The sequence below is a fragment of the Phaethon aethereus genome (assembly GCF_964289735.1).
Source record: "Phaethon aethereus genome assembly, chromosome: 5".
In the NCBI taxonomy this organism is placed as follows: domain Eukaryota; kingdom Metazoa; phylum Chordata; class Aves; order Phaethontiformes; family Phaethontidae; genus Phaethon; species Phaethon aethereus.
The window spans coordinates 40046208-40071062 of record NC_138579.1 but is presented as its reverse complement, the minus strand read 5'-3'; the positions used below and the strand labels follow the sequence as shown (position 1 = coordinate 40071062).

General features: G+C 42.9%; 2 protein-coding genes across 2 annotated transcripts; both read left to right on the top strand.

Annotated features, from left to right (window-relative positions):
- Positions 1–1193: 1193 nt before the first annotated feature.
- On the top strand, positions 1194–12229 carry MED6 (mediator complex subunit 6; the record flags this gene model as incomplete). The annotated part of the gene is made up of 8 exons (XM_081999835.1): positions 1194–1215; positions 5065–5224; positions 6242–6333; positions 8630–8712; positions 9416–9524; positions 9977–10092; positions 10864–10891; positions 11491–12229. 8 exons carry the CDS (start codon positions 1194–1196, stop codon positions 11619–11621), a joined length of 741 nt encoding a protein of 246 aa, XP_081855961.1. The 3' UTR covers positions 11622–12229.
- Positions 12230–18093: 5864 nt separating this feature from the next.
- On the top strand, positions 18094–20365 carry LOC309405746 (disintegrin and metalloproteinase domain-containing protein 21-like; the record flags this gene model as incomplete). Its single annotated transcript, XM_082000604.1, has 1 exon — positions 18094–20365. The coding sequence occupies one exon, from the start codon at positions 18094–18096 to the stop codon at positions 20266–20268; it is 2175 nt and encodes a 724-aa protein (XP_081856730.1). The 3' UTR covers positions 20269–20365.
- Positions 20366–24855: the final 4490 nt, after the last annotated feature.

Here is a 24855-nt window from a genome sequence, read left to right as displayed (position 1 = left end):
AATGAAGAGCAAATAAGCAGCGTCAGCTCTGGTTTGTCCTAACTTTATGATTGCTGTCATACAACAATAATATCACTTTTCTGTACTTTATACACACTATACATGTCTCTAATAGAAGGGGAAGAAATTCCATCACCAGTTATCACCCCGATGTGCCATCAGTGAGGTGGTAACCTCCAGGCTCACTTCACAGACCTTGCTGCTCCCAGCGAGGGAAGGGCTGATCCCAGCAGCCCTCCGCAAAGGCTGGGGTGAGATGGGCGCGTGGAGCTAACGCTAGTGGGACGCGGGGGTATTGGGCGCTCTGTGCTGCAGATTGGTAGATTGCAGTTGTCAGTCAAGTGAAAAAGCTTGTTAATCTTCGGTGTACATATGTTCTTCTACCCACTGAATGTTGTTCTTCACCCTATAAATGTCTGGTGATATCACTTAAGAGTTAAAATTCCAAGGACCAAACCTCAGGACAGGAACTGTGCAGTGTTCTGATGGTGTGATCGCAAACATCCCGTATTATTCCCACATGGCAATCTAAATCAGGGCTAGCCCAGCCAACTCGACCGGACTGGGTGTGATGCTCAGCAGGAGCCGGCAGCCCACATCTCTTTCACTTTGAAAGTGACTGGCAATTACTAGAGGGCCAAGATGAGGTGAAAACGATTGTTTTTAAACAAAACAGCTATACCTCTGTTTTTGAACAAACAGCTCAGAATTATCATTAAAAATGCATTTCGTTTTCGTCACTAATGCCGTCATTTTCTTTCTGCATCACTCATGGGTGAACAGCAGCGGTTGTCGTGGGAGGCTGGGGCAGCCCAACCCTTTGCTTCACGCTTGTGTTTCCCCGGCCAGCGACTGCGTGCTGGGACCAGGGACGTTCTCACGTCCTGTCCCGTCCCGTCCCGTCCCGTCCCGTCCCGTCCCGTCCCGTCCCGTCCCGTCCCGTCCCGTCCCGTCCCGTCCCGTCCCGTCCCGTCCCGTCCCGTCCCGTCCCGTCCCGTCCCGTAGGGATGGCCGATGACCGCCTTCACACCAGCTGGCCCCGCCCCTCTGTCGGAGGCCCCGCCCACTCCCCGCCCCTCCAGGCGTGGCGCCGCTCTCGCCTGCCGTCTCTGTTGCCGGCGCCGCTCTACCCCGCTTCCTGTCCTCGCCGCCACCCGCTGTCGGGGCGCCGGGCGGAAGTACGCGGCGCGGCCATGGCGGCGGTGGATATACGAGGTAGGGCCGGGGTTGTATGTGGGCGCTCGGGGCTCGCTTCCCGCGGGTCCGGGTCCGGGTCCGGGTCCGGGTCCGGGTCCGGGTCCGGGTCCGGGTCCGGGTCCGGGTCCGGGTCCGGGTCCGGGTCCGGGTCCGGGTCCGGGTCGTGACGGGGCCCGCTCCGTGTCGAGCTGTGGGCCCTGCCCGCCGCCCTGGGCTGAGCACCGCCGACGGGCGCGGAGCGCGAAGTGGGCGAGCTTTCCCCGTGGGGCGGAGCGCGGCGGGCCTGGCTGCTCCGGGGCAGCTGCGGCTGAAGGAGGAGGCTGGTGTGATGGCCACCATCGCGGCTGGCTGGAGGTTGCTGTGCTGATAGTATTCGCTCCAAGGAGCGCCCAAGTGACGGGGTGATGAGGTGTGGCCGAAGGTGCGAGGGTAGCACCGCTGCTTCCTTTGTTAGTGCTTTATTATTTATTCGTGTAGGGGCAATGGAGCTACTGAGTTTGTTTGCACGCCTTTGAAAACTCTGCACAGGAGAGTTTAGTAGCGTTACTAATGCATCTATGTCACGAGAAGGAACTGGGAGGAAAAACTGTACAAAAAGCAGTTTTCTTGGGCATGAGGCAGGTGAGGAGGGTGTGTTCAGGGCTGCCTTGGGAAAACAAGCCTCCCTTCTGGTACAGTTCTGCCTTTTCTGGTGGAATAAGGGGGTCGTGGGGTGAGAGGTAATGTAAGGGAAGAACTAAAATGAGATTTTTAGCTCTGAAGTGTGGAGGAGAGTGGGAGACACTGGCATGTGTGGGACTTGCATGAGACCAAAGCAGCGAATGAGGTTGGTAATCTTTGCAGCGCTTCGGGTTGGTGTGGTGAGGCAGGCCAGATGTTAGAAAAGCCAGAAAGCAAGCTGAAAACAAGAAATGCTTGGGTGGGAATTCGGGGATAGGAAAAGAAAGAGAGAATGTTTTGAATAAGGGGTGATATTTGAATGAAATATTAAAGGAGGTTTACATTCTAAACAAAATACAGGTTAAGCTACTGTGAAGACTTTGAACTTTGAGAGAGAAAGAAGGGTTTGAGGAGACAGGAGAAAGGAAATTATTTTTCTCCATAAGGGTTCCTGAATGGAATCACAGCAAAAGCCTGTGTCTTAGAGTCTCAGAGGATGACCAAGAGTAGATATTTAGGGAAAGCTTGTGAGGGGTTAATTTTGATAATGCCACAGAGGCTTTCTCTTTTTTTTTTTTTTCTTCAAATTCCTACTTAATGATGTCCGCAGTCCTGTTTGCATTTGACTTCCTTCTTTCAGATTGTGGCAAGGAGCTATGTGGACAGATAATGGAGGAATGCTGTAGTAAGTTATTAGCTGGTGTGAGAACCTTCTGTCTTAATCCAGATCATTTAAGCTCCCTCAAAGTCTTTTGTCCAATATGGTTCAATATATTAAGCAGATTTTGAGGCATACTTCTATTTTTAAGCTGTCAAACTATTTTCCTGTTCCTCCCGGTTTGTCAAAGCCTAGTGTTGGGCTATCCAGCCGGCAAGCAAACACCTGACTCTTGCATCTGTGATGCAAATTTCACAAAAAATGCTTTAACAAGATGCCCTGTTTTTGAAAGGAAAAGGGAAGCAGGAACATCATCCTTTCATACCCAAAATAAACAGAAGTACTCCCTTCTTAATGGGAATAACAGGCATGTCAAGTTCACTGTTGGTTTTGTTCTTCCTCTTTTTTCCAAGAATAGTGTAAGAGAACAATCTTGCTAGTTATAAAGGCAATTACAAATACTGGCACTAAGCAGTTACAGATAATTGAGCCTCAGAGCCCAACTTTATATGCCATTTTATGATGCATTTATCAGTCTGTATACAGCATTATAGCTATATATATATGCAGCTTGCTTGATGTTCCTCTTGAGAAATGTAGTTATTGTTTAATCATGTAAGCAATAAAAGTTTGTATTTGAATTTATTATGGCAAGAATGCAAGCCATAAGATTTTGGTGCTGTTGGGAAGGAGGGCTTGTCTTTTGGTTTTGAAAGAATGATTGGCACTACCACAACTTAAATGCTTAATAATAGATCTTGGTGCTGTGTTTCTGAGATTTCCTTTTTTATAGTGAGGAGTGAGAATAGTGTATGTGAAATAACATGAATGCCTCTAGACTCCTCCCCACCCCACCTCGCTCTATGAAAGAGTTAGGCTGGCAATTCTGAGATTAACGAGGCAAAATGATTTATGCATGACTATTCATGCTGCATTTTTCCTGGTTTGCTGGGCAGCTAGTGTTACTTTATTAACTGTTCCTCAGGGAAGCTGCTAATAGTATATGAGCTGACATTTTTGGAACTGATCCAGGCATCCTTGAGCATGCAGAGTTGTTGCAGAAGAAAAATATTCATGGTGGAATGAGAAGTGGGAGTTCTGGGTATGTATATAATGTGTGAACATAAAGGAGTGGTTCCTGCGAGACGGGAATTCTGATTCTTTGTTCAGTCTTCAATGACTTCTCATCACTTACGTTTTTTAATTCTAAACAATGCACGTCTTTGTTTCCTGCTTTCTTGTGTCTTGGAAATATTATTTGGTGCTGCTACAATTTAAAATAGATGAATTTTCAGGGTGCTCTTCAATGTGCCTCACAGATCCTTAACATTAGCAGATTTGTTGACTGTGGAACAATTGTTCACACTGGTTTCTGTGGTCTCCTTGAGAAACATCACTCTGCTGCACTGTGATAATAAAATCCAGAGATTTTAATTCAAATGTCCCCAAATCTGTAGGAACTTAACTGGCATATAATGATTTGAAGGTTATAGAGTATGTTTCATTTAAAAAGCTTGCTTTTTTTATATAATTGTTAATACTCTGTAGTTAGATTTCTGTAATATCTACTGACTTATGGAATAAGTAATTTGCTGCAAGCAATTTGGCAGATTAATTGTAGAGTCAGGAATAGAATTTCATGTTCAAGACTATTGGGAAACATCTGCCTGAAGACAGCATCTTTGTGTCTGCCGTTTTGGTTTTTTTGTTTATTCTAGATCTCACCCACATAAAAAATAATCTCTGAAACATAAACAGTATCAGCTGTTGTGGTATCATAGTAATAGGTATTTTAATAACAGAACATCTTAGAAATGTTACCAATGCCACTATTTCTTTTCATATTTTGTTTCACTCAGTAGTTTACTCATTGGCTTTAGCAAAAAGCCCCTCTTGGTTTAATTAATTTACCTATTTTTCAGCATCATAGTTTACAGCTTGGAAACTATTTTTGTGAGAAATAAACTGTTTTAAACATGACCAGGCTCAGATTTAGTGTGGGGTGTTCTCACATTTCTCCCCTGGCTTGCCATAACTGATTCTAACTTAGTTTAGTAAATTCAACTTACCAGATACGTAACTTTCAAAAGGACCTGTGCTTTGCATTGTCTTTCGACCCAGCTAATGCTATGGTTCACAAAATAAACTGTGTATAATACTGCTGAGTAGATGTAGTATGATGATATTGTATACGGTATCAGGGCTAATTAACTGCAGCTAACACAATGCACACACATGGACACACAGACCCTGCTCACGTTCTTGAGACATAAAGATGTACCAGCAACTAGTGGTCAAGGAAGGAAAAGTGCAATAATAAAAAAAGACTGTATTTCTATTGTGTACCTACAACAGAACTGGAGAAGGTTAAAGGAGATCAATTATTATTTGAACTCTGTGAAGCACATTTTTAATTAGAACTGGTTTTGTATGAGGCTATGTTCTACCTCCTTCCCCTGCTATAATCATTAACTAGTGGCAATTTACTCTTGCAGTTATTTGTAGTGTTTCTGACTGCTTTGGCACTCAGTGTGGATTTCTCTTCCCAGATAATCTCTTGGGAATTTCCTGGGTGGACAGCTCCTGGATTCCAATACTAAACAATGGGAGTGTGTTGGACTATTTCTCAGAGCGAAGTAACCCATTCTATGACCGAACATGTAACAATGAAGTCGTCAAAATGCAGCGGATGACCTTGGACCACTTGAAGTAAGTTGTAATTTGGAACTGCTTCCTGTGCAGCGTCCTTTATATGTCCATCCAGAGGCTTTGATGTTTGAAGCATGCTGGCAACCTCCTTCTGTTCTGTGCGTTTTAGTCCCACCACTTGCCAGGGAGCCCAGCTTTGTTTTGTATTTGGATATCTTCTTCCTCTGATGCCATTTCAAGGAGGTGTTGAGCATAAAGGATTCTTTGTACGATCTGAGATTCCAGTAAATCACCTTTTAGATATTTCTCTGATTTAGAAAAGCTGTCTTCTCTCATCCTCCCAGCTCAACAGAACCTGGGTAATGGTAATGTAGTTAAATGTTTTTCTGTGGTGAATAGGGTTTATGTTAGGGGATACTTTTGAGTTCATAAATAGTTTGTGTTTCCATATCCCAACTGGCTATGTGCCATAATTAGTACGTAATTCCCCCAAAGAGCTGGCTTTTTAGTATGGATAATAAAAGTAGTGAGTGTTGTAAATAAACTGATCACAGATGGTTGTGTAATGAGATTGCAGCATGTGCAAGTTAACTTTCTTTGCAGTTCCCCATCTGCTACACTGAACACAAGTGAGATGTTTGAGATCTATTTAAAGATTCCACAATATGATAGAGAGCATGCAAGCTGAGCTAAAAGTCCGTTGGTAAAGTCACTTGTGCTCAGATGTGGTTGCAGAGAGGCTTTCACATCAGACACGCAGGTGGTCACATCATACGCTGGTCCTTTGTTTCTGGGTTGAAATGACATCTCTATGGTGATCGATTATTATCTTGCTATTTATTTGCTTGCTAACATGTTCTACTTAGATGTTGTGTCAGGTTGTTATGACTCCCTTTGTATATGCAGCTAGGTTTTGATAACTAGCTCAGGAAATCCTATGCCTTTATTGCTCATTACATAGAAGAGCTTCCAGAGCATCAGAACTTCATCCCTTTACTGCCAGGCCCTTTGGTAGCTCTGCACATCCTACAGATTTTACTTTGAGGAAGATACTTATTCTGGTTCCTTCTTTTTCAGCCAGATGGTTGGAGTGGAGTACATTCTTCTTCATGCTCAAGAGCCCATTCTCTTTATTATCCGAAAGCAGCAAAGGCAATCTCCAACACAAGGTAAAAGTCACTCAGTTCTTGTCACTGTGAGAAGGCCCATCAGTTAGTTGCTTTTAGCTGTTCCTAATTTGTGTTCAAGCACTTACGGTTCTCCTTTTCTGTCTTTATCTTAAATCTAAATAAAAGGGTTATGAGGCTTTGTGGTGGGGTGGAGATATTTTGTCTAGCAGTGACCTCTAGTGTGCTAATAGAAGGGATTTCCATCTTGTGGTGGTATGAGAAGAGTGCACTGAGAAGGTGCTGCCCTGTGGTATATCTTGCCCTGGGAAATTGATAATAGCGTTCATGCCATGTTGTATTTATCTGTTAGGCTATGCAAGAGTTTTCATTTTAATTATTTGAATATAAGGCTAATGATATCCTTGCTTGGGGCTGATGAGCTTAGTTTAATTTGAGCTAATCATCTAAAGTGGCTAGTATGTGATAGATTTATTTATTTTGGAGAGCTGATGATTTCCATTAGTTAGGGAGAGGGATCATTCATGCTTCTATTTGTGTCACGTCACTCTTATGGCACTGTTTCCACCTTCAACTGTGGATTGGTTATACTGCTGAGTAGGATCTCGTCAGTAGAAGACAACGACCCATGCGAAGAATGACCATGAGATATCAGAAATGCTTGTTGTTTTGGTTATTTCTCTGAGAACTAAGTACTTTGGAATTGTGAGGGAATCTTGAGACAACAGCACCGTTCCTCACAGTGTTATTGATGGCCTTTCCAAGGACTTTGTCTTGTCTGGCAATGCTTTTTATTTGCTTATGTCAGGTAATGGCCTCTTTATATTGCAGTTCTGAAAAAGAACAGACATGATTCCTTCTTTAAAAGATTTTTCAAGTTGTTCTTTATTAAAGGTTTTGAGTCTAGCTTTCAAAAGGTGAGTACAGAAATATTATGCATCCCTTAATTTCCTGTTCTGACACTTTTTACATCAAGAGTAGAGGTGGGACTTCCACAATATGTGTGCTCAGTCTTTTGCTGTAATGCAAATCTATGTTTGGTGGAACTTAACTGTTTGGTAATGTTTTTCCCACTGTGACTGTACAGTTTATGCTGGGTACCTTGATTGAGTTGCACAGTTCCCTAGCTCAGGTGTTGCCCATGTGTTTCGTCTTATCATGGTGCAAATATTACTGTATTTGAGACAGGAGAATGGGGATGGAAAACTAAAATGCAATGAGTTCACAGCTAGTGTTGAGTACACAGATAGAACTGGTGCAGGCCTGTCTTATGACTTCTGTATTTTTTTTTTTAAATATATTTATATTTTAAATTCTTTAAGCCAAGTTTTTGCCTGCTTGAAGTGATTTTTTTGAAAAATCTTTAGACCCAATGACTAGGGAGAGTACCTATCTAGGAAAGTAGGCTGTTCTGGTACAGAGCTGTGAGACAGTAAAGCTGCTGTTCTGTGTCTTGCTCCACTTCTAAGGAAATACTGACAATCCTCTTTTGAGGAGAAGTGGGTATTGGCTGTAATACACACCCACCTGTCTTGGTCTGTTAATTTAGGCGGGTGTCCAAATGTCAGAAAATGCAAATACTGGATGAATTGGGTCCTGTCAGTAGAAAGGTTCAGACAGAATGTGTTAGTACAGATGGAGGAACTGGAACAAATGTGTGCTCAGGGAAGATCCTTAGGAATGTGAAGCTGATAGCATCGCTATAGTTTCTAAATTGACAAATGTATTATGGAGGCAATTGTGATGTTCCTCCGCAGTGCAGCTCTAATAAACAAGACTTTTTGATCACTCAGTAGGGGTTCCAAATCTGATTTAGCAAACACCTTTGGAAGCTGGTCTTTTTTTGGCAAAATACTATTAATTTAGAAAGGCATGCTCTGTGTGTGCTTAGCTGCCATTGGGTCTGGGAAATCTAGTTAAGAGGGCTGTACAAGTTGGAGAAAGCTTGTAGAGGCCAGAAGAATGAAAGATATTATGTTGTGGGTTTCTACTGGTAGCAAAGGCAAGTGGAACTACCTCCAGTGCAGTTCACTTGACTGTTCTTGTGCAGCTCTGAAAACCCCAACTCTTGTAAGGTCAGTTTTTTGTTTGCAGTAGGACAGGACTTAAACCCGCTGCTTTTCTATATGTAAAGCAGACCTTGTTTGTTTTCTCCTTATCAGTCTGTGTCTAAGGTGCAGATAAAGCACCCTCGAGGAAAAGGTAAAAAAGAGAATATTTGGGGATGAGGTGAATATTGCAATTTCTGCTGTTACTACTGAAACTCAGCAACAAATACACAGTCTTCAGCCAGAGCTTTAAATTGATCCTGCCTTTTTTTTTTTTTTTCTCCCCACAGTTATTCCATTGGCTGACTACTATATTATTGCTGGAGTGATTTATCAGGCACCTGACTTAGGGTCTGTCATTAATTCCAGAGTTGTAAGTGTTCTGTGCATATGATGTATACCAGTTTGTATCTGCTTTTACTTTTTGTTGTTCCCCAGGCTGTTTAAATCTCTCCTTTGCTGTTTTGAGGAAAGATCTTGTGTGGTATACAGTAACTTAAAACAAATCCCACTGGTTAACATGGTGTGCATCCCACATGGAAATGAAAGATCCTGGGAGAGTGCAGTATGGTCCAAAAAGTAGGATACAGTTGTTTAAGGATGAAGGATCAGAATAAATGAAGCTGCACAATTGGCAGAACAGCATGAGGTTTGAATAATTAGAAGAAAAATTACATGGCAAATACATATGAGCTAGTAATTAAATACATACTGAGTGAAGCTTGCTTTGGAATGTTAATGTAATGTAATATTTCTCTTTAAATGAAGCTTATGTTTTTAGGTTGATGTGGTACTTCTTTTGAAATTGGATACTTGGGTTTGTTTTGATTTCTTCCCTTCTAGTAAACTACTGCTTTTGCAAGTTTTTCTCTGTCAGTTTAGAAAAACACTTCAGAAAAGGTCTTGTAAGAGCCTGTTAAAGAGATTACATAGTTGGTCCAAAACCAGATGTCCCAAGGTCCCTTCTCAGAACGAAAATGAATACAGAATACTAATTAAAAATCGCTGCTTTCAAAAACTTATACTCTATTTTCTCCTTAAATTCTAAACACTGCCTTATGTTCTTGTTCTGAAAGCTCACTGCAGTGCATGGAATTCAGTCTGCTTTTGAAGAAGCTATGTCTTACTGTCGTTATCATCCATCCAAGGGCTATTGGTGGCATTTCAAAGATCAAGAAGAACGAGGTATGATTCCTAGTTGCTCCTGCATACTTTGGAAGAGGGAAGGTAATGTAGGGAAAAGCTTGAGGCAATTCACAGTGGTGCTGTAGAGATGATGTTAAGTGGCTGTCTGAAGGGTAAGTTAGTGCTCCCGGTCAGGTGGAAGGAATCTTACTTTTCTATGCTGATGGAGATGAACATCGAGGCATAGGTGGGAGATGAAAATGGTGAGCTGTGTGTCAACAAAGTGGGCAATTCTTCAACCCGCTGGAGACCAAAGTACATTTTCAGAAGCCAAACCAGTTTGTCTGGAGGTAAGAATTGTCCTTAATCTGTCTTCCATGAAAAAAATAACTGATGTCAAAGGGAAAATGTAGGTGAAGTTTAGAGGAGAGATGGATACCAACTTGTCATGCAACAAAGAGCTGCTAAGAGAACAGAACTTTTAATATGGCTTATGTTTCTGTGACTTGCAGAGAAAGCTAAACCAAAAGCCAAGAAGAAAGAAGAACCAAGTTCTATTTTCCAAAGGCAACGGGTCGATGCTTTGCTTTTAGACCTAAGACAAAAGTTTCCACCCAGATTTGTTCAGGTATGACACTTCTAAGCCATAGTGTCACTGTAACTTAGTTAGAACTTAAGACAATCAATAAGTACTTGAACAGGTGAAACTGAATGGGAATTTTGTGTCCTTTCTGCAAGGGTAACATGGTTTATATAACAAATTTGAAATGGAACGCTCTGATTGGAATGTAGGATTCCCCTTTGTAATTGCAGAAGTCATTAATACCTTGGCAAAATTATGAGGGCAAATTTTAGTATACAAATTCCTTATCTAATCACAGAGGGGCTGTTCTTGTCAGCTTATCAGATTTTGCTGCTGCTTCCAGTTTCCTGCTTTGTGAGCTCAATCAAGCCACCACAGCTATTTTGTTTTAGTTACTGCATTGTTCTGGAGGCTCATTAATTAGCGTGGAAATTCTTGGCATTCTGTGAAGTTGTTGTGATTACCTCTGATCGTCTCTAGTAGCCATTTGTTCCACCAGGTCTTCTACTTGGGAGCAAAGGAAATGATGTTTATAGCATCTCACAAAACTATTTACTCCTCAGATGTGGGAGAGACTGGCTAACTGCGTATTTTTTGCATTAGCGCTTTTCAGTTGTCAGAGGAAAAACTGGTTGTTATAAAACATTAATTGGATTTTGTTTAAAGTGTATTTAGTGAACCCTTCTACCCTCAACTCTCATGTATAAAAGTGCATTGCTTGGTTTCTATTCCTAAATGAATAATAGGAAGGGTTAAGAATTATGACTTTGGTTCTAATAACATGGAGTGTTGTTTTTTTTTCTTCCTCCCCCACAGCAAAAGCCTGGAGAAAAGCCTATCCCAGGTAAAATCCTTAATATTCGCACAAGACTTAAAACATAGGCTCTGTATAATGTTGTCTTCCAGTTGCCATATAAGCTCCTTGCTGCTGCTGCTGAGGTGGTTAGGAATTCTGGCATTGCCTAATTGTGCAAAGTACTAGGTAAGAGCAAAGTACTATGTAAGAGTTCTCTGTGACAGCCAGAGTGAAACTGAAAAAATCTGTATTCTACTCCTGTTCTTTCTGTCTGTAAAACTCTGTTGTCTGAAGGTCCAAATGCAGGAAATCCTTTGAAAGCAGGAGGAGGATGAAAGGGTGAATAAGGAAGCAGTTTAGTCAGTCCAGGATCTTAGTGATTTTTGCATGGTGCTAGAAGCTCATGAAAGCATGTGAAGGCTTTGAGTTGATCATAAGGAACCTCAAAACAGGAAAAGCATGAACTGTATCTCTTCAATCTATTCCACTTTTTTACCTGTATAGGTATGAATTTAGTCCTTGGTTATTCCTATACCTTTGATATTAATTTTGTCCCTTTGACATCAACACTATTTTCTAAGTACTCTGAACAGTATTTTAGGAATAAAAATTGGAGGTTTAACATTCTTTTGCTGTTACTTCTTAAGTGGATCAAATCAAGAAGGAACCAGAACCAGCACCTGAAGCTGTCAAGTCAGAGGAAAAAGAGACTGTAAAGAATGCTCAGCAGAGTGCTGGTGCTAAAGGACCACCTGAAAAACGGATGAGACTCCAGTGAAGGGAGAAGTTGTTACACATCTGGATTAGTCAGTACCTGGAAAACAAGAGATTCTTGCTCCCCTTTCTTTATATTTAAGCTCTTCCACCGAGACTGACGATTCGGGGACTGAAGTCCCTGTAACAGCTTTTTCTGTAGAAACCTGTCACACAAATGTTAATGTTGGGATGTGAGCTGCCTCAAAGAAGATGTTTTCAATCTTCATCTTATTTTGAATGTTGGCTTCTGTGAAATGGTTTTTACATGAACATAGTTTGCAGCATCCTGAAATCTTTAGGAACTCTTGCATCCCTTGTGTCTTGGTTTCCTATGTAAAAAGAAAAAACTTTTGTATATTAAAAAAAAAATCTGAACTCTAGGCAAATAAAACTCCTGGCTGCTGGAATGCCTTTCTTAAATGCTTGCTTCATTAGTAGCAAATATGCCATATGTGCTGGCAGCATTTTTTTGCTTGGATATTGGAATATATTGTGTGCTATTTTGAGGAAGAAAAGTTCGACTAAAGGATTTAGGCTACCTGCTATAAATTGTTGTGCCTTTATTACGCTTGGGATACAGATAGAAGATTTGGTAACTGGAGGCTCAAATCCATGTAGTTAGATGTCAAACTCCTCTCAGTCTCTAAATGTTCTTGGGCACTCATTTTACTTAATGGCTAAGCTGGTCTTTTATTATAGAAGCTAGTGTTCTGTGAGAGAGATTTATGATGACATAAACCAGCCTAAAATGTCTTGTTGTTGCACGCTCAGTGAAGCTGTTTATATTTCTCCTTTTTTCACTGTAACTCAAATATATCAATTACATCTCTTCCTCTGTGCTTCCAGCACTTTCTTGCTGCATCTGATCACCTTGATTAGTCATCTGCCTTTTAGACCTGAGGAGGTATAGCAGTGGAAGAGAAACATCACTGACAGCTATACACTTTGCTATTTAAGCATGTTGCTTACACAGACTTTTTTTCAGAAAAAATAAGAAGTCATCCATTGCGAAGAAATAACTATTGGTTTTGTTTTGTTTCATTGAAGTAATCGAGCAATCCTTGAAATAGCTTGCTTTCTTTTCACAACTGTTCACTGCTTTCTTGTAGTAAACTGTAGTAAGCAAGAAAAAGGTCTGTACATAGCAAACAAAATGTAGATAGGAAGGAAGACTAAGATATGCTTAGATAGCTCTGTCAAATTTATTTAGAGGTTACAAGAGACTGTTTCAGTAACTAATGAACAGCTCTGACTGGGTAGCTATTGAATGATGGAAAGACCTACGTAGTTTTTGTTCTGTAATCCAAAGATGTAGATAAGACAATAGCTGCTTGCTGTTGATGCAGATACAGACCTAAAATTCATACAATGGTGTATTTAAGTGTGTATTAGCTTTATTTAGTATCATGTGGGTCAAGTTTGAACGGCTATTTCTCCAAATGTTGATAGAAGTAGATACTAAGCTAGTGTGAACTCTTAAATTAAGTGAAGATACAGAAAACGGTTATTCTGGGATGCTCAGAATGAGACAGAGCTAATTATTCAGCATTGAGTAATTACAAGATAGTGTGAATACACTTAGAACGAAAGGGTGTTGATTCTTTCTTGTATTAAAGAAATTCCTCTGGAAGCAAGGAGCTCAAGAAGCACCAAAGCCATCATCTCCTCCACCTCCGTGATGGGAAGGGTGATCTCCAGAAATGTGGAATGAGTGGTGAGGAACCTCAGGAGTCCTTGCTGGATTTTTGATGTTCAGAATAAAGTCTGAACATTAAATTAAAGGAGCTGAATTTATCTGTAGTTACTCATATTAATAAGAACCTGTATGTCATTTGGAAAAACTTAAACAAGAAAGATGACTAGACTGCACTGTAACGAAGATCTAGGGTGGTTTTGTTTGGGTGTTGGTTTTTTTTGAAGGAGAAAAATTAACACATAGTATGAGCAAAGTATTCTATCAGTCACTGGACTTCACCTGAAATAGTGTGTTGTACAGCTCAATGTCTGAAAAAGAATTCTCCTAAAGTAAAGGGGTTTGAAGAAGGTCAATAAAATGAGTAGGAGAAAGTTTTTCTTCCATGAAGCCAGTGGGAGGACGAAGACTTCAGTTCCTTAGGAAAGAAAAGACAAATACCGAGTCTTTATAAAACTAAGTGCTGTGAAGCAAGTAGGAAAGCAGAGAACACTCATTCTGTCTCGTAGTACAAGAATAGAGGGACAAGTTAATGAAGCTGAATTGGCGTTATATTTAGACTGAATTGTTACACTACGTGCCCAGAATTTGAGCTGATTCAGAGATGAGGGTGGAACTTGAAGGGGCAGACAGTCCTCACATCTGCATCTCTTAACAGCCTTTTTGCTTTCTGCAGAAATGTCTGGTACTGGCTGGTGTCAGAGGGCATTAAAAGGGATGGAATTCTGGTCTGATCCCATGCGAGTTAAAATGCCAGCATCTAAGCTATTGAGAGGATAGAAAATGACTTCCATGCATGAAACAAAGTATTTAGGTGTGATAGCCCCTTCCAGGGAAATCATCTTTTCCTGAGAGAATTACATTGGAAAGCAGTAAGGGATGTTACCAATGAGAGTGTCAGCTTCTTAGCAGCTGTCCTTCAATGCTGAAGGTTTGCCATGTGAGGGAATGAGGGACTGAAATGTCTTCTGATCCTGTTAACTTGCTGACAAGATATTTAAAAATAATTTTATCAGTTAAGTGAGCTTTGATACTAACTTACTCAAGCGACACTATGTCAAATATTATTGTTAAACTCCAAGTCATTTACTGTCAAAAAGCTGTTAAGCAGCTATCTTTTAGTCAGTAATGGTTTTCATTGAGAATCCAAGCCTTTTCTCTGTTACTTACACATTGTCTCTTGGTTTGGAGCCCAAGCGCCAAAGTCCTTCAAAGGACCTTCACTATTTATAAAGCTTTTAGATGAAAGGGAAATAAGCAAGCAGTTCTGAAATTTGCCCTGTGTGTCACTTCCTTTTGCATAAAGGAGAGATTTGGTTGTACAGGAGAGTTATGTCTACTTTTGCTCTTAGATAATAACCATTCAGACTTCAAAAGGGCTTTTCTTGGCCTAAATCACAGAGTAGCAGGAGCAAAAAATGACCTAGAACTCTTAATAGAAATATTTTCCTGAGAGCCTGAATGTATAAACATGTGTGTATACATCTGCATACGTGCAAAAATCCAGCCAGATTGTAGGAAAAGGGGCAATCTAGCTACCTCAGATCACTGTATAAAGCTAATGGTGTCTGAGATGCAGCACAAATACTGTCTTTTCACTAAGTAAGGCCTGAACAAATTATGTGCTATTTTTGCCCATTCCTCTTTGCTGTTCCACTCCCATGCTTTGTACTTTGGTAACCTTTTCCTAGCAAAGGAAGTTTGATGCCATTTGGATAGTCGGTACTTATTGTTTACCAAAGCAAGCTGTACTTGGAGCAAGGTTAGAAGGGTATAGGCAATAGCAGGGACAAGGCAAAGGGGAGACATTAGCTTTATTTTGAGACATGGAGGCTCCCTGTGAGGAAGAATGGTGAAGATACGTTATGTAAGTAGATTGTGGCTTCACTGAACCAACACATGGCTTCTGAACAAAAGCTGATGTGATATACCTTTTCAGGTTTTTTTTTTATATTTTTTCAATGGCAAAGCAAATGATGATAACTAGGCACTCAGGGTTCAAGACAGTTTTTCTTTTTTCTTGGAGAGGAAGGTGAATTTTTGATAGTGTTGCTTGGGTCCTGTAATCATGCACAGAACAAACAAATGGTCACTTATGTGACAAGTGTCCTTCTGTACCCTATGTGCCTCATAGATGAGATGAGTGGTGGGGAGAAATTTTCCCAGTGGGATGAGTTATGATATATTATTGACCTCTCATCAATCAGAAGGCTTCATTTCTTTCTGCCAGAACAGTGGATTTCAACCTGTGGTCTACAAGGCTGCTGGGGTTTTGTGACCTGTTCCTAAAGACTCAACAGAAGGTGAGAAGAGTAAACCTCTTGCTGGAAGGATTCAATTCCATAGGAGCTTGTACCTTCACTGGAAATTTTAGGGGGCTACAAGATTAAAAAAAAAAACCACCACTGATGAATCATGAGAAAGCCAGTTATGCCTGCAAACAAATGTTTCTGCAGTTGAAGTAGCTATGGATTGCTGCGATATTTTTTTTCCTTGCTCTACTATAAGGTCAGTCATTTTTCTTTCCAACCTGTTCATTGTCATATAATGGGAATCTTTCCCTTCCTCCCCTTTGATCTTTACCTGATCAGAGTATAGAAGTGCAAGGCTCTACTAGCCTGAACACAACAGTGTTGTCCCTTTTTATGTAATCTCACTGCTGAAGGGCTTGCTTAGGTGCTCAACAGTGTCGCAAACTTCCGTTGACACTTCCCCAACCCAAGAATAACCTGCCATGAGTTCAACAACGGAACCAGAATACTTTCTAGTCCTAACTATATAGTTATGTTTATATTAAAAGAGAAAATAAGTAGTAGGCAACTTCAGGGGGGAGGGATAAGACGTGTCTCTAGCAAGTTGGCAGAGTGATTTCATAGGGCCTTTTCTACACCTTAAGGAGTGATCACACAGCAGAAGTATGCATTTAAACATAGCGCTACAGACACTGCACACAAAGGTTATGTAACAGGATTTTTCTATTATAGTTATTGTGTCTGAGTTGTATTTATTTCAAAAGACATAATCTGATGTAGTTCACAGCAGTGAAATGCAAAACTGATACTTGAAAAGTAGTGGACAATTGTTCAACAACTAACTGCACATGAAAGACTTCACAGAAAATAATTTCTATAATTTTAAAATTAAAACTAATAAAATAAATCTCAGGCTAACAGAGGTCATGAGTTTGTTCACTTTTAGGTAAAGCAGTAATAAATTTCAAACATGGATGTGGTTATCTAGAAAGATAATAGGTGCAGGTGTCCTCCTGTTTTCATTCCTTTACTCTGAGGTACTTTATTACAAGGTGTGCGCTACAAATGCTGGCCACACTTGCAATGAATGAGCAAGGTCCCAATTCACAGAATCTGAAGCCCCTTTGGACAACTGTTGGTAACCTCCACAGCTATTGGTTAGGCCTGCCATGTGCCCAGCTCAAGGTATTAGCCCACTGAGGACGCTGGGGGATGAGGCAGCAGAGGGAGGCTCTGAGCACTCTGCCAGCTTCTCTCACTGCTCAGCCTTCTGAGGGGCAGTGCCTGTCTTGGGCAGTTTGAAACGTTAAGTGTTGCTGCCTGTGCTAGGGTGATGGTCAGCACCCAGAAGTTGGTGCCAAAAGGCAGGATCCCTGAGATTGAGATGGAGTGGTGGGAGGGTGCACCTCCCGCAGCAGAGAAGGATAAGGGCTATAGTAGGTTGGACTTCATCCCAGACATGCTTTCAGTGCTGAAAAGGAAGATGTGAAGAGTTCCCGAAAAATAACAGCTGTGGCTGTGTCAAATCCCAGCACTATGTGCCAAAAAAACCAGTGTGCATAGCTGTGCTGCACAGGACATCTTGTCTTGCCACAATCCCGATCGCTGTCTCATAGCTGTGTCTTGATGGAGCTGTTCCCTAAGAGAGGGATGGCAGCCAAGAGGTAGATGTACCTGTAAGCTGTCTCTTCCCAAAGTTCTGCAAGCACAAACAAACCTTTAGAAAGGCCATGATGTGGGAAAACGGCTGTTGCATCGGTGATGTCTGTAATTAAGGTGCATTGCTGTAGGTATGTAGTGGCTGTGGTATCAATAGGCTTTATGCTTTTTTACTTGGTGCTATTAGTTTGCCTCCGTATTATTGAACATGGTGGAAGTGAATTCCTCCCTGGTTCTACCTTTTGTCTTGGTGTACATGTGTATAGCTGTAGCAGCTCTAGTAAGGCATGTGCTGAGAAAGGGCACCAAGGTGTGCTCTTGTCATAGTAACCAGCTTGGAGACTAATATTTCTGTACTTTTTCATTTCAGACCCTAAGCTTTTCCAAACACTCTTTTGAGCCGAAATAGCCTGTTCCTGATCTCCACTCACAAATTATCCTTTTATAAAAAAAGACCAAAGCAAAAGCCAGCTATTAAAACAGATTTCTCCCCTGTGGTCTAACCAAACAATCCCTTTGCTCAACACAAACCTCTGGGACAAGGAGTGTGAAGCTGAGCTGGGGCCCCTCCTTGCTATGCCAGCTCAGGAGGAGAAACGCCCATTAATTTGAAAATGAAGATTATAAAAACCTGGGAACATGTTTGTGGTAGGCTGATTTATTTGTTCCTCCCCACAAGAGCCTCCGTACATGCTCAAAGAAGAGAGGGTGGATGTCTCGAGGCACCCTCGCAGCCTTCTGAGATGTACCCCCAGGCAGCAGGCCACCATTTCCACAGGGGGAAGGCGAAGGGGGCAGTTGGAGGCCTCGGGGTGGTGCCCCCCGGGCGGGGTCCTTCCAGGCTCTGTCCCCGCACAAAGCCAGGCGTGGGGTGGTGCTGGGCAGCGGCAATGGGGGCACTGCTGGGGCTGCTGGTGCTGCTGGGTCTGGCGGGGTGCCCCGCCGCGCCAGGGGACCTGCCCGGGGAGCTGCGTGTCGCCGCCACGTGGGTGACGGTGCCACGGCAGTTGAGCCCCCGGGCTGACACCAACCCCCTGGCCGTCTCCTACTGGCTGGAGGTGGAGGGGCGGCCGCGGGTGCTGCGCCTGAGGCCCAGGCGGGGCCTGGTCTCCCACCCCTTCACCTTGGTCACCTACGGCAAGGATGGGGCCCGCTGGGAGGAGCACCCCTTCGTGCAGGACAACTGCTTCTACCAGGGTGACGTGCAGGGAAGCCCTGGCTCCCTGGTGGCCCTCGGCACCTGCGGCAGGGGCCTCCATGGCGTGCTCTGGGTGGAGGATGGCACCTATGAGATCGAGCCCATCCCCGATGATCCAGCCTTCCGGCACATCCTCTACCGCATGGAGGAGGCCAACAACACCGGGGCCCCCACCTGTGGGCTGACCCCAGTGGAGCTGCAGCACCAGGAGGCTTTGCTGCCCTGGTTCAAGGCTCCCTGGGTGGAGGAGGGGGAGGAGGAGGTGCTGAAGGACTGGTGGACGCACATCAGGTATGTGAAGATAGTAGTGGTCGTGGACAACGTGCGGTTTGTGAAGTCAGGCAGGAACGAATCCGAAGTCTTGAGGCAAGTCATAGAAATTGTCAACATTGGGGACTCTCTGTACGAACAGCTTTCTGTTCGGCTGTTTCTTGTGGGATTAGAGATTTGGACCAAAAGCAATCTTATAAACATTACTAACTCTGTCAACAAGGCACTTGATAACTTTAACAAATGGCGAAGGTCAGACCTGTCTCCACGGATGCGCCATGATACTGCTCACTTATTTGCATTTCAGAGCTTTGGAAGGAGCCTGGGATTGGCCTTTCTAGGGTCCATGTGTGATAACCAGTGGTCATCAGCAGTTGCTTCCTTCACCAATAGGAAGTTGTCCTCATTTATTACCACATTTGTCCACGAGCTGGGCCATACTCTGGGGATGCGCCATGATGGACAGGGCTGTAAATGCAGACGAAAGAAATGCATTATGTACGAAAGTGATGTCGACACTGATGCGTTCAGTGACTGCAGTTACAAAGACTACTTTGACCTGCTTGGGCGTGGTGCCGGCTGCCTTCGTCAACCACCAGCACCCGGCACTTTCTACACCATGAAGCATGACTACTGTGGGAATAAGATAGTAGAACGCGGAGAGCAATGTGACTGTGGTTCAGAATCAAACTGCAGAAAGGATCCTTGTTGTCACCCCAACTGTACGCTTACCACAGGTTCAGTCTGTGCTTCTGGAAAATGCTGCAAGAGCTGTCAGGTCCTTCCAGCAGGAACACTCTGCAGAGCGAGTACTGGTGACTGTGACCTGCCAGAGTACTGCAATGGGACTTCCTCTCAGTGCCCGCTGGATGTGTACATACAAGATGGAACCCCTTGCAAAGATGGTGCTTATTGCTATCGAAGAAAATGTTCTTCCCACAGTAAACAGTGCCAGCATCTCTTTGGCAAACAAGCCAGGGCCGCTCCTTTAGATTGCTTCAAAGCCGTGAATACCCGAGGTGACCGGTTTGGGAATTGTGGTATTCGTAACAATATCCATTTTACAAAATGCAGTATTGAGAATATCTTATGTGGTAGGATCCAGTGTGAAAACATAGACAAACTGCCTTTCTTGCAGAACCACGTGACGCTAGTCCAAACCCCTGTTGGAGATAAAAAGTGTTGGGGTCTCGACTATCATGTAGGGATACCAATAGCTGATGTGGGAGTTGTGGAAGATGGCACGCCATGTGGTAGTGATATGCTTTGTATCAACAGGACGTGTACCAGCATAGCACTGCTGAACTATGACTGTAATGTGACAAAGTGTAACAATAGAGGGGTGTGTAACAATCATAAGAACTGTCACTGCAGGTATGGCTGGGCTCCCCCGTATTGTGAATGGGAAGGATTTGGTGGTAGCATTGACAGTGGACCTCCCTCAGTCAGGGAGATTTTTCAGAGAGCAAAAATAGGAGTAACTCTGTTTAGTCTTCTTTTTCTCTGTATCCTTGGAGTAACTCTTACCATATCTTATAAACGGGAAATAGTGAGATGGCTTAGGAGGAAAAAGGCCCAGCTCCACAGAAGAAGATAGAAGTTGTTTCAAATACTGGAAATGCTGGCAGTTCCTAAAGAAGAACACCTGCTGGTGGGTCAAAATCCACCACAAAGCACGTGCTGAACACCAACAGGAAGTAGCTTTGGATGCTCCTGGGGAAATCTCCCGTGAGTTGAGCCAGCTGATAACTCATCAGAATAATTCAACACATTCTGAATAGTTCTAATCTCATGTGATAACATTTACTCTGCATGTAGTTATATCCTTGTTTATCTTAAGTTAATAAATGAAAGCATTAAAAGCATGATGTTCTCTGCACCTTGAGCTCTTAAAATGAAGTAGTTAGGTAAACTGTAAGTATAGCTTATATGCTTCATATCAACACTTTGCAAATGTAAACTTCTTAAAACAGGTGTAAATAATTTGCTTCAATTTACTCCTTCACCTTATGTTTTCTCCAATTCATGGAGATGTTTGTGAACATCTTGCTTCTGTCACTCATTAATAACCAAAGAGAAAAAATTGCTCTTACAGTCTCCATTTAAGTCACATCTGTGACACATATGTAAGCAGGCAAGAAACAGGTATTGCAGAGAGATGCAGGTACCTGTGGCATAAACCTTTCCAGCTGTTTCCAGGGGGTAGCTCCTCAGGAGTGAGGTAGATCATAGGGAACAAGGTCTACATTTTGTGAGACCTTAGAGAAGTATTATCCAGATCACGCTGATAAGCATTATATTTCTGAACCATCAGATATACGTCAAGAGCCTAGTGACACGAAATCTGACATTTCGCAAGAACAAATTCTGTCTTTTCTGGAAACTTTCCAGTGTCTTGACTGCTGGGTTCTTCTCAGAAGTGCTGTATGTTTTATTGTCACTAAGAGGAGCCATCTGTGAGGTTGCACATGTTAACTGGATTTCTAAAATATCTGGAACTATTCTGCAAGTTTCCCCCACCCAAAATTCCTGCAATATTTGATAGATGTTTTATCTAACTATCTTGGTGGGATTTCTCTTGGTTTGCTATGTGATTGCTTCTTAAGCTGTTACTGAATGTGTCCTTGCAGCTCTACAGAGTGCCACACAGAAGCATTGTATTTTTCATTTTTTAACCTGAGATAAAATGTGTCTAACTGATGAAAAAATATGAGGGATGTGGAAATACCATTCAATAAGTTTTCTTTATATTACAGTAGTGACTAGATCTTTCAACCAGATCAGAATAAAGAGGAGTCTGTAGTCCAGATTTACAGTGAGAACTTTATTTTAAAGGACTGGTGGTTCTGGATTAAGGACTCTAATGCACTGGTCTGCTACCAAAAGAATTATTTGTATTTGGAAAGCAGAGATCACATTTTTAGCCAACATTCTATAAAGGCAGGATAAGTACCCCAACTCTTGCAATGTTTGGGAAGAAAGACGTCGGTGACTCTACAAACGATGACAGTAAACTCTTGCTGCCTGCCAGGTATGACATTTTTGGTTTTAGAATACACATTTTCCTGTACATTTTTAAGTTATTGTGTTCTGCACCCAAAAAGGGCTGGTTACATTATGATTGGATGTGAAATACAATGGATGTGATTCACAGTTCTTCATGGCTTTTTGTCTGGGGAAATGAGGAACACCTTGTTTGTTGAACAGGGTATGCTTGTTGTCTTGATATAATAGCATGGATAGTTTTGATTAGATGAAGAAAACTTATCCTGCATTTATGTCAAAAGACAAGATAACTGCCCCTTAACAATTTATTCCTTATAACCAGAGACTTTTTTTGAGGGGGGTGGGGGTGGTCCGTCAGAGAAATAGCATTCTTCATTCAGGTGTGAGAAGCAAAGGATATGTGGCAAACAAGGGAGATGTGGGTTAGGTGAAAGATAGAGATAAAAAAGTAACACAAGCACTACACCCAGCACCTTCCGACCAGCTATGCACAACTGGTAAATACTGTCAGACTTTTTTTTATTTTGCTTTTTATATAAACATCAATGGAAGAAGTCTCAGGCTGCTACCTTGATGACCTGCTGTTATTGATTGATAGTATACCATAAATTGCCAAGTATAGATCTGTGCTGAGACCAGAGAAACACTTAAGAGAATCAGAGAGTTCTTATTTATATACCTGCATCCCGAAGAGAGAAAAGTGTAAATGAAAGCACAATTTAGGCTAGAAAGCCTATTTGCAAATGCAGTTTTGGAAGAGACAAAGCAATAAAATGCTGTAGTTTCCATTTTTCTCTATGTTTAAAGATTGATCTAAAAAACCCATGACTGTTAATTGGGAGGAAGCTTTCAGCAAGCTTAGGACGGGAGTACGCTTTTCTTCTGTTTCTGCTTAGGCCATATGAGCAAGACAAGCATGCATTCCAACAAACCTAGTCTATGTTTCATAGAATGTGTGATTTCCTTCATGAAGGTTTTTGTCCTTGACAATATTGTTGTTTCTGATTTCACCATAGCAATGAATAACTTGATACTTCTGGTGATTTGTTAGAAATGTCCCACTACTCTGTTGTGAGTGAAGGTGCAAGTGTAAGGTCAGTCCTAATCTTTCTGGTTTCCCCCCCTTTTTTTTCCTGAGTTTTAATTGCCTTTTTTAATGTTTTAAATGGATGCAAGAACTTGGCTAACGTTTAAATCACTTGAACATGGAAGAAGCAGCCTGCAAATGCTGCTGTGCCATCTCCCAAGAGATGTGTGTCTGTCTAGTATGTGAAACGGTGCTGGAGGGAAGTGTTTGTGAAGACACATGAAATGGTCTGTGCCAGTGCAGCAAGTTTTACGTAGCTGTTAATATGTGGCAGGCCAGTAGTGGTAGGTGAAGCCTGGAGCTGCCTAGGAGTAAGTTACAATGATTTACCCATGTTTCTTGTTTGAAATATCTTCCTGGCTAAACAAGACTTCAAAAAAAATACTGCAGTTAGATCAAGATAAAAATGTTTTTCATCTAAGCCAAGGCTGCCATCTCTAAAATACATTAAAACTGCTGCTAAGGAACAGTATGTATCTTCAAGGAGTTTGTCAAGTACTGTATTAGCAGAACCCGAGTTTGGAGGAAAAATAATTGATGGCCATTGTGCAGGTTTTGCTTCCCAGTGTTCTTAATCATTGGCAAAAAATAAGTATAGATGTCCAGGACAACATAACTGTGGGAACTGGACTGAAACAGCTGTGAAACTGAATGCTGTGCTTAACTGTTTAAGAAGTCTTCCTGTGATAGACAAGTCATGGTTTTGCTCTTCATTGCATGTGTAATTGGGCTTTGAATGCCTGTCTCCCACCTCTGAGGCAGGAGTTTTAACATTCAGTCTAGCACTAAGCACGAATGTTGTAGCATTAAGGCATGTGGCACACTCTTCCTCTAATCCAGAGATCCAGCACCCAGGCTGCCTCTCCCTATTAAATTTAGAATCCAAAAGTGCAGATAATCTTGGAATGAATGTAGTCAAAAATACTTGTTATCCATCCTGCAACACCAAACAAATTGGTAGTGTAACACTGAAGGCCAGAGCACCTGGTCCTCATTTGCATCAGAAAAGCTCCTGCAGTGTGTAGATATGGCTGACCAAATAAGTGCGAAGCAGTTAGGTGATTAAATTGCACCAGGCCCTGTTCATTGTTCCCTGCTGTCGTTGTCTGTATTGCCACACTTGTAACATACGCTGAAATAGGTAAGGATGAAGTTTAGTAAGGAAACAAATAGGGAAAAATTTTGCCTTGCTATCTTTTTCCTAATAATCTATTGGTTCAAGAACTTCCTGAGCTACAGGAGCCCCAGGTTCAAGTGCCTCCTCTCTTAGATGGAAAGTTGAACTATTTTGCCTTTTATTTCTAGGTAATTATGTGTTCTTTTCCCAAAAATAATTTCCCAAATCCCCAAACTGAACACCTTCTACAAGGACATAGTTAAGTATTTATTGTTGCCGGCGGTGGTGGTCAGCACAGCAGTTCTATGTGCTGTTTGTGGTCTGAATCTAAGGCCACCACTGTATTGCGCCACAGGGTAACTAGGCGTTGGCATGGATGCTCTGTGCTGCCTATCTGCATTGGGCTTTTGCTTCTGCCCACCCCATCTGCTCTGCTTTTCAGTGTGCTGCGTGGCCAGTTAGGAGGGCTGGGAGCAGGTCACGCATCTCTCCCTTTCTCTGGTACGCCCACCCTAGCGAACCGCCACCCGCTCCTCATCCTTCCATGAGAAACCCACCTCCAGCCTCGGGAGCAAAGCGGGGCCAGGCAAAGGCGCTGTGTAGGGGCAGGGGCCTGTGGGCAGGAGGAGGCCGTGCTGTGCAGCCCTGGCAGGCAGAGAGGGCTCCCCGGGGCCCACTCCTCGTCCGCCATCACACCGGACGTCAGGCGACCGGAGGGAGAAGCCCCGCTCCGCAGGCTGCCGCAGCTCCCGGGCCTTCAGCCCGAAGGACGTACCGCTCTCCGGACGCGTACTGGCACGGCCGCGGTGGGACCCCGGCCGCCCGCGCGGGCCGGGCCCCGCGGGCAGAGGTTGGTGCTGGGCCCCGGCGCTCCTCCCCTGGCGCGGCCTCACCCACCGCCCCCAGGCCCGGGTGCTCGCTGGCAGCTGGGCCCCGTCCCCCGGCGGCGCGGCCGGCCGCGGACTACAACTCCC